The sequence below is a fragment of the Mya arenaria genome, chromosome 5 (genome assembly GCF_026914265.1).
Source record: "Mya arenaria isolate MELC-2E11 chromosome 5, ASM2691426v1".
In the NCBI taxonomy this organism is placed as follows: domain Eukaryota; kingdom Metazoa; phylum Mollusca; class Bivalvia; order Myida; family Myidae; genus Mya; species Mya arenaria.
In genome coordinates, this window is record NC_069126.1 from 26945107 (window position 1) to 26956075 (window position 10969).

At 31.8% G+C, this 10969-nt stretch overlaps 1 protein-coding gene across 1 annotated transcript in view; it reads left to right on the plus strand.

The window, feature by feature from the left end:
• LOC128234197 (bridging integrator 2-like) overlaps positions 1-5833 on the plus strand; it is a 46772-nt gene extending 40939 nt beyond the window's left edge. The window contains exon 17 of the mRNA XM_052948275.1: positions 748-5833. Coding sequence (XP_052804235.1) covers positions 748-828 — 81 coding nt within the window. The 3' untranslated portion in view covers positions 829-5833. The remainder of the gene's footprint in view (positions 1-747) is intronic.
• The last annotated feature ends 5136 nt before the right edge of the window (positions 5834-10969 follow it).

Below are 10969 nucleotides of genomic sequence, written 5' to 3' on the forward strand. Positions count from 1 at the left end.
AGTGTTCTTTTTCACATATTGCATGGACTATTTGCATGACAGTATTGGAATGGATTCTTTAAAAAGGTAGAACTAACATTTAACCTTTATTTTACTCCTCTTACATTCTTAATCATTCAAAATATCTATCATGTTGTGGTTATTCTAAACAGGGGACATCAGATCTTTTTTAATGTTCTTTTACCAGAATTACTTACTTGCATTTTGTTGTTGGAAGAATGCAGATATTACCCAGGCAATAGCTTGAATGTGAGACTGGTGTTATGATTGTTTATTAGAAATTTGCATTTTTCTGCATGATTGAATGTTACAAATCTGATTTATTTTTTTCCTCCAACTTCCTTGACCTTGAAAAGTTGTATTCCTTTTGTGAAATATTCTAAGCTGATCTCCATAAAAATGTTACTTTATATGTATGTGCTTTGTGTTATGTTATATTTAATGGTGTCATTTTTGTTATCAATATGATGTTATCGCTATTATTGCATATACAATCAATGTACTGCAGCCAATTTGAATTTAAAGTTATCCACTTGTAATCTTTTGGCTAGTTTGCACATACAAGCAATTTGATTGGTTGACAGTAAATATTGGACAAATTTTTTACCAATCAAAAAACATTTGGCTAGCTTTAACCAAACCAAGGATTGAATAATTTTTATAATTGGCTGCAGCTTATTTTCCCAATTTTTGACTTTAAGAACAAACTTTTAAGTTTTGTTTATGTTTTAATGTTATATATTTCAGGACCCGGGATGGCTAATGGGTGTGCGTAAAGTGGACGGACAGAAAGGCGTATTTCCTGAAAACTTCACAAAGAAAGTGTAGTCCATGAAACAGTTCTGAAATACTATTGGAGATGTTTCGCTTTTACCTGATGTAGAAAAATAAGACAGAGAATGGAAAAGGTCATACAGCAGAAAGTCAAGATGGCTGAAAACATCATCACGAGCATATTTTAGTAACAGATTGAACATTAACATTAAAGGAACACTTTTTTTTAAAGTGGACATGATTGGATTGCTTGTCAGCTCATTTAATGTAATAAAAATGGTGTTTTGAAATGCCTTTGTTATACAAATGGTGTTTTGAAATGCCTTTGTAATACAAATGGTGTTTTGAAATGCCTTTGTTTATACAAATGGTGTTTTAAAATGTTGCTGTTATACAAATGGTGTATTGAAATGCATTTGTTATAAAAATGGTGTTTTGAAAAGCTTTGGTTAAACAAATGGTGTATTGAAATGTCTTTGTAATAAAACTGGTGTTTTGAAATGCCTTGGTTATACAAATGGTGTTTTGAAATGCCTTTGTTCTACAAATGGTGTTTTGGAATGTCTTTATTATACAAATGGTGTTTTGAAATGTGTGTTTTAAAATTCCTTTATAATACAAAATGGTTTTTTTGAAATGCCTCAGATATGTCAGGCTGAGATTTCCTTTTCTGTACAGAGGTTGAATCATTGTGTATAATCATTAACTTGTACAAATGGTGGTTTTTCCACCATCATGAAAACTGTTTAAGAATTATGTTAATCATATATGTATAATATAAAGACATTTTATGCAAGATTATTTTAGATTTGAATGCTTCATTCATATTGAAAGATAAGGAATTAATGTAATGTGTCAATTTATGATATAAATTTCCATTTTGAACTGAACTTATATCTTTAAACTCTACAAGTACTATTACTTTACTTAGAGACTGACAATGGTTGAACTTTGCCTATGCCTATGAATATCTTATACAGTCAAAACCTGTTGGCCAGATATCCCAGGGACCGGCCAAAATAGTTCAAGCCTCGCCAATATCGAGCCAAGCGGAAATGCTTGCATAATGTAAAAGAAATCTGTCCTTTACATCAAGTTTGAGCCAACAAGGATATTGAGCCAAGCGATATCGAGGCAACAGGTTTCAACTGTATTTTCAAATGTTTGTTTTAAAAAACACATTTTTCGATATATCCTACTGTGTATGGAAGATATAATTTGTGTTTTAAGTTTTTTATATTTGAAGAGGTGTATTTTCTTTCTTTATTAAATTGTCATAATGTTGTTTTATAGATGTATTTTTCATGTATTGTCTTATATGCAAAATACTCAAATGGTTTTGATGACACGATTATTACTGAAGTTTGAACAGTTTGTACGCTGTATTATGATGATAATATGAGTTTTTTAGTTACATATCCTTTACTCCAACATTTTATAAAAAAAATACATTCCAAGTTATCTATAAATATTATATGTTTTCCGACAAGTATATTTTCGTCTTCCAATGTGTTTGCCATCTATGTTCCTGTTTTGTCTGGATGTACGTACATTGTTGTTGTTTTAACAATGATGCAATTTTACATTTCCATAAATATTGACCAGTCATGTTTTTGTAAAAAAATAACATTTCATTTTATGAAAAGGTGTGAATGGAATTTTATAGACCTTTATGTGGATGCTGTTTTAAGATGTATTTTGTGAGTCCTTTTCACTGTTACCATTTTAAACCATATTTAAGACTGAAAACGCTACAGAAACTGTTTATTTCTGGATAGTTTGAATCACATTTTAAACACTGTTCAAGACTGAAATCGCTACAGAAACTGTTTATTTCTGGATAGTTCAAATCACATTTACATTGTTCTCAATTGTTCGTTGAATTATCTAAGATAAGCTAAACTTTGCTGTGTAAAAATGTGGCAAGTAGTGGTATCAACATAGAGGACCACATGATCTCCTTTTTCAACATTTTGGTGAGTCCATTTCTAGTTGAAACATGATAGAAAATTAACAGTAAAGCGGTATTACTAAATATTAAGGTTTCTTTTCTTAAAAGTATTAGTATGTACACAATTAAAGAGAAATTTGAATCATAAGGTTGTTGTAAGTGTGAAAAGTTAGAAATATAGACCAACTTCTATTGATCTATTACATTTCCATTTAAGTGTGTCTTTTTGCCAAAAACTAGCCTGTATAGTGTTACCAGTTTATCAAGTTAATGAATTTCAATGTCTTTTTTATTCGTAAAATGTGTTATGAACTAAAAGTCACTAAGATAATTTTGAAGTATTAAGATATCTTGATGCCTTTTAGTATTTTGATGGTCAAAATTTGTTACGTATTTATAAAATAAGTGCTGTATTGTATTGTCTTCCGAGGAATGTTCGTATGTTGGCACAGGTAAATTTTTACTGTATTTTTACAGAGTTAATACAGAAAAGTCAAAATTAAAAAAAATGTTTTTGAAATTTGATTTTTCATTTCTTGCTTGATTGATGCTGTGCCATATTGCAACTGAGATACAATATGAGATAAAATATGCTTGCTTTGTGAAACCCTTTACCATCTATTCTTTTGGAATATTTAGGTAATAAAAAGGAAAAGGGTGAATTTGTATAAACACAGATTGTGTTGGTCTTTTGAATTTTATTGCAAAAAGGAAATAAATTTTCAATGGAAATGGCTATATTTTTCTATGGATATAATGACTTTGTAAGAAATTAATGAGAACGGTAGATAGTTTTATGTTTAAGGGGTCCATTTTTTTCACAAATATAATTTCTTGGCCAATTTCACAAAAAATGATGTTATCAAAGCCTTTCAGCTATCATCAAAGAAGCTATAATAGAAAATTTCGTTGGACTTAAAATTTTGCAACCAGATTTGTTTGCAATAAATGTCAAAAACTCAACCTTCACGAAACTTAGGCAATCTACGGTTATTGTTAGTCAGTGATTTAACAAAGAAGGGTTATGTAAGCAAGTTTATCAGGGCAGGCATACTTTTTTTTCTGATTTTTTTTCCACAAAGTTTATTTAAGATGTTAAATATTGAAAAAAAGTGATTCTGTGTCAATTGTTAAATCTCAGGACTTGCTTTTGTTAACTTAAAATTGTAAATATTGCACCAATATAGTTTTCGTAGTAGTAGCAGTCAAATTCATGTAGTTTTTAGGGACTCTCACAGTTTTATAGGGTCAAGACATCGAAAAAAATAATTTAGTGTTATGTCATCAAATTGCTTGTAACAATTGTAAGTTGTCATTATATCTTCAAAGAAGAGTTCTTTAGTAAAAAAAGTATATGAAATTGTGTCAGAAAATACTATTTTTTTGCCAAACAGCATTTGCTAAGTTTTAAGGCTTGAGTTTATAAATATTCTGTTCAAATACTTGTATAATCAGGAAATATTGTTGTTCGTTACCGTAATAGCATTAAATAAAATAACTCAAATTTAAAACATTTTTAGAACATTGTCACAAACATAAAATCTTAAAGAGGGTCCCTTTAAGTTCAACTTGAAACAACTTCTTTTATTATTTTGTGAGTTATTTTTTGGACCATGAAAACGTAAGACCTTTATGATTTTTTGTAAGCATTAGGTTCTATAAGTATGATTTAGAAAAAAAATAGGACTCAATTGAGTACATTAGCGTAACAATTTAGAAAACATTTCAATATAAATAAAAGCTTTAAAAGAATCTCATATAAGATTATTTAATAAGTAGTAATGAATAGTGTAATATGATAATGCATGTATATTTTGCATAAGGTGTAAAAAGAATATGTTTGTTTCCAATTTCACAGCCCAAAAATAAAGGGTAGGCAGAATGAGATTTTTTCTCTTTTTTGTTAATAAGTCGTTTGACTTATATCATTTTATTACAATTTTTTTTTATTAATTTGGTCTTGGTTCATCATCATGTCTTTCCCGTGTAATTAACTACAAAAAAGTGTGTCTCAATAGGAGAAAAAGAAAAATGGTTTGACAATTTCTTGACCACTTGCTGAAAAAATATTTTGCTCGGGTGCAAAAACATTTGGTAGGTTTGTGAAACCAGAAACAAACAATTCTTTTTGTTACACCTCAATTATTTTATTGTGAAAGAAATTGCTAAAACTTTGCCAGTATGTATATAGAAGTATTGTTTTCTTATATTTTTGATGATATATACTCTTAAACATTTTTTAAATGTACCAATTACTATTATATGATTATGTAAAAAAAATTAATGTACTTCATACGTGATTGAACTGTTATTGTATCGGAAATAATTTGTGTGTTTTTGTCGTTTAACTTCATTATATTTGTGCCTCCATTTTGTTTTGTAAGATTTTAGCTCAACTAGATAAAAAAAAACATAGTTAGAATAATAAGACAGCATTTAGGGAATGTTGCAATATATTTTAGATCAAACTAATTTTATCATTTTTTTTTTATTTGAGTGAGTTTTAGCACATTCTGATCATTTGTGGAGTTAATTTGTTTTGTGAAAAGATTTAAAAGTCAAATGATTTTTTGAAGGGGTACTCTTTTTGAAGTATATATTGTAAAAAAAGAATTATATTCATGTATTGTATATTAAAAGAGTGAATAATATATATGTTGAAATAGGTGTAATATTTTATATCAGAAAATATCATGTTAAAAATCAGCTATTACTGACTACATACCATAGAGATACCTGTATTGTTGTTGAAATGAACCAAATTTGTGAAAACGGTGCTGTTTATAGTTTTTATTGCAGATCAAAATGCTAGTAGTATTTTAAGATATATACATTTGAAAGCATTAATGGCAAAAAATAATTGTTAGCAGTGACAAAAAAACAAACATAAAACATATGTAGTTTTGTTTGTGAATTTCTTTATGTAATTAAAATTCTAATTTTGGTACATGTGAATATTGTTTAATCAGAATTTGTAATTAGCAAAATCTTTGTTTTTGAAAAATCATTGGTTTAACAACAGTTCATTGAGTAATGGCTTAGGTTTCATATGTGAAAAATATATTGTTATAAATCTATAAAATAGTACAATAAATGTATTAAAATGTGTCTTTATTTCCTTTATATTTTTGCTATTATTATCACCAACTGAAGTGAAGATTTCGAGTACGAGATATTGTTGTAGCTGTGTCCATCATTCCGTCCGTGCTGACATCCCTCGGTCAGTCACATATTTTCTGTCAGAATCATATCACATGGGTACAGAACTGGGTCACTAGGTCAAAACTTCGAAAACAATCTTTGAAACACACTAGAGACATTATATTTGGCCCAATATTTATGAAACTGAATCAGAATGTTTTCCTTGATGAACTCTAGATTAATTTGAATCTAGGTCATGTGGTGACATTATCTAGTTCACTAGGTCAAATCTTATATAAACAATTAATCATACAAGTGGCAATATTTTACTGGCTTTATGTTTATGAAACTTAATCAACTTAATGACTAGTTTGAAACTTGGCCACATGAGATCAGAAACTAAGTAAGTCACTAGGTCGAATATGTGATAAATCATGTCCGAGACCAAATATTGATATTGATTGGTCAGACTTTGTTCAACCTGCGGGCAGAATGTTTCCCTTTATGTAATCTTTGTAGACTGAAAAAGTGGGTCACATAGGGTCAAAAACTAGGTCATTAAATCAAATCTTAAAGAATACTTGTTAACATACAGAGGCAATATATCCACTCCAATATTCATGAATCTTGATCAGATTTTGCCCCGATGAAATACTGGCTTAGATTGAAAGTAGGTCACATGGGGTCAAATCTTGGCCTTGATGAAATATTTTATTAGTTTGAAACTGGGTAACATGGGGTCAAAATCTAGGTTACTAGGTCAGATCTAAATAATACACGATATACGATATTCTTTTATTTCAAACAGTTACAAACAAACTTATATCTCATATCCAGTGTCCATCACTCTGCACCCGTATTGTATTTCTGTAGTTTTTCGTATAAATATTGATTGCAATATTTCACCAACACATGACTGCCATGGAAACTACTTTGCCTTATCTGGAGAGGGTTATCAATTCAACGAATTTGCTTGTTCTTATTGAATGAAGACTGGTTATACATTAGGGATTTTAAGAGACTGAGGATGTGGTAATTATGAGATATAGTTTATAGATCTACTCTTGTAGAAAACAAATACATGAATATACTTAAACAGTCACTTAAAGTTATTCATTTGGAATAATTGATTCATATTGAGTTAAACGTACTAACTATTATGCCTGAAGATTATATAAATGTTAAATAGTATCTCACATCAAAATAAGTCTTTTTTCGGATTTCGAGATTTTTTTCCCCAAACTGAAAGTTGTATAATTTTCTCCTGACATCTTCACTTATGCTTGATAGTTATTACGTCCAAATATGGTGACGAAGATCATGTTTATGATGATGAAAAAAGATAATGTCAATTACGTTCTATTGCACTATCCCGAACGCATCGTACATAACCCTTCTAATGAAATGTGGCTACCAAATTTGGCCGCATTTTGAGTTGTAACAGAGCAGAATCCCTCTTCATTCTCCATACTCCTAGCGTATTTATATCAAAAGGTGGTCTCTGTTGTGCTAGAAATACTAAAAAACTATTAACCCTACAATCTTATTGAACTAAATGGCTAACTTATTATACAGTGTTGGCTAGTTGTTTCCATATGTCAATGATGATCTCTCTTGTCATGGCCCTCAATAGAGTAGCTGCTAATCAAAACAGACTACTTCAACCCAAGAACGATAACAAGTTGTCCCTACGCCTCCCCAAATTGCGTTGAAATAGCGACTCTGTTGTTTTCTAACCGCAAGCAACGATGTGGACGGAAAAAGGTTCACTCCAAACTCATATTCGAACCTAAAAATTATTCTCTCCGTGCTGTAAATATGGAATTTTAACCCGATACAAAAAACATGCAATTCGGCTGCATAATTAATGACTCATTTTAACGATGGATATAAGATTTGAGTGTTTGCGATTATTTGAAATTAACGAATATTGTATATAATGTAGCATTTATATTTGACCTACTCACCTAGTTTTTTTTTTACCCAGTTTCAAACTTATAAAAAAAGATTTCACCAAGGCAAACATTCTGATTAAGTTGCATGAATATTGGACCAGTAATATTGCAAAAATATAGCCTCCAGAGTATTCACGAGTTTTTTCTAAGATTTGACTTAGTGACCTCGTTTTTGACCGTATGTTACCCAGCTTCAAACAGTTTGAAAAAAGTATGACTAAACAATACCAAAATTTGGTTCCGGACATGATTTTCCAAAGATTTGACCTAGTTCTAATTAAGGTTCATAAATAGGACCAGATATATTTTCCTGCCAAGATTGTTTCTGTGGGTTTTACCTAGTAACCTAGTTTTGACTCCATGTGCCATAAACTTTAAAAAGCCTTCAAGGGTAATAGTATGTCAAAGTTTAAACATAATTTAACCAATAATTACCATGATATGGTTCCAGACAAAACATTCTGAGATTTGATATAGTGACCCCCATGTTTGATCACATGAAACATAGTTTTAAATTTGTCCAAAAGTTCATCAAGGAAATCATTCTGATTAAGTTTTACAAATATAATATCTTAAGTGTGATCTAAAGGTTTTGATCTACTGACCTAGTTTTTGATCCCATGTCACCAAGTTTTACATGGGTCGAGATTTCATCCAGGGGAAATTCTGACCAAACTTGAACATTATCTGACCATTCACTACAAAGATATGGTTCCGGACAGAAAAAAAAATGTGACGGACAGACAACGACAGAAACAATATCCCCTCCCGTTCGGTTGTAAAGGGGATAAAAGCGGACTCATGAGCTGGAACACTAATCCTTGTGATTATTTCGGAGTCCGGACCACACCATTTCACACAGTTTTCGTGGAAATTATTTGTGGTATAATGTCTTAATATTATATTGTGTAGGCAATGCAGTCTATATATGGCACATATTGAATTCAACACACATAATGTACTTGCAACTCAAATTAGCACACATGATGTTCCATTTGGGTTAAAAAAATGCTTAAAAGCGACAGTAGAAGTGCATCGCCTCTTATTTAGAGCTGCACCTCTATATTTAAAGGTGTAGGTAGAAAAACATATATTTGAAATAGAGATGCTCCTCAATATTAAGAACTGTAACTCTAAATAAAGATGTGTACCTCTAAATTTAGGGGTGCACCTCTTTTTCATACACATCATATTACTGATAGAAGGCGAATTTAACCCAATGGTACGTCATATTTTTCAACGATCAGTGAACCAATAGCTGCAGTCTATGTCGAGCTCGGACTGCTTTGCGGAACGTCCTAGGCGCCTGACACCAAGATATTGAAAATGTACCAGTCGATTTACAAGACATCATAAACAGATGATAAAGCTATGATTTATTTTAAAATTCACTTCATTCAGCAGAAAAAAAGAAAGAAAAAAGTGAAACAACAGAAGGAGCCTATGAGCTGTTTTTCATCGAAATCAAGGTTACTGCGCATAAGCATGACAACATCACTCAACTGGAGTTCGGATCTGTATCATGAGTTTAATTGTTTCAAATGTGAAATGAAAGACCTAATCTTTGAAGTCAACTATGCATGTAAAGAGTGCAGATTATTATTTTGCGACAAATGTGTATGTGCGCACAATGGATACTTCGAGACACACTTGTATTTGGACATGATGAGAGGGAAAACTGGATAGGAATCAGAATGAACCGGTGTGGAGCACATGGCAAATAAATAGCGGCCCATTGTGGTGATCATGGTCAATTGTGTTGCGAGAAGTGCGTCATATATGACCACAGGTATTTATTTCAGCATTATTATGTTTTATGAGTGCTGTGTAACAGTTACTGTTTATTGTTGGTCTTCTTATTAGAAATAAAGTCGGCAGGCCGGGTGCAGCCTATCGTTTGGAAGACTAAAAATAGATGCTAACTTTCTTGGTGGTAATAGGTAAATGCTCGCAAATCCCTTTATATTAGCATGCACGAGCTTCTAGATAATGCACTCTAATAAAATGAAAGACTGAATGAAAAAGGGTCATTTTTTCGTTACATAATGGATAATTGGCGGTTGCAGCCTGCTAGATTTTTTTGTCATAGCCAGAGCCTCTATAAATAATTAAATATATATCTGTCCGGCAATCCCATTGGCAAAGACATAAGCCTGAACACTAGGTTGCCTTGGCTACTAACTAAGCTGGCGTCGACAAGGTTTAACAATTACTACTGTAGCGTGTGACGTCAACAAGGCCAACAGATCCCTTCAGAGAAAAGCATGCTGGACCCTGAAGTGGTCCGCTGGTCTTTATATACAGTAAACTTTCAATCCACACAGAGCCCGGGCTTTGCTAATTTGCATATTACCAACCAAGTAATTATACGTACTATGAACGTACTTCCGTCTATAACGGAATGTTATACTATGAACGCATATCCGCCGCCACAGCGCACGGTTACAGTACTGTGTTCAGAAAGGCATCAATCAAAACGGGACTGCTAGTGTCATGTTAATGAATGAGAATTCGACAAACCGGTTTAAACCTAACAATAGACGATGCTGTTTGCAATATGAGTGCTTTCATGAATGTTATGTATATACATGGTTTTCACAGTTATTTTTCTTGTTCTTCTTTTTCTTCATGCGGTAAATCTCACTATAATATACAACTATTGGCTAGCCGAAAAAAAGTTATATCGAATCCTGCTTACAGTGTTTATACGTTTAAGTGAATGGCAGCTTTTCACTTTTCAGACCATGTAAATGTCTCAATCAATTAGTTGAGATTGCGAAGACATTCATAGGAAACCTGAGTTCTGCCAGCTGCAAGAAGCAATGAAGAAAATGGAAAGCAAACCTGACGGGTTAAAGGCTCCACTGGAACTAGACACCAACAAGCTATTTTGGCAACTATTGTAGGCGAAATTAAAACATTTAGGAAGGAACTCAATGTCATCTTAGTTAACCCTGACAAAGCAAATATCAAAGAAGATATGAAACGTTGTGAGTGCATGCGCATTCAGCTTTAGACATTCAACATTCATTGAGTACACAAGATGCAAGAACGAGCCCCAAAAAGCTCATGATCTGGTTCAAGTTCTTCCGAAGAAGCCCAGAGAAAGAGATTTTTATTGATCGCACGTAAAATCAAGTCATATTTT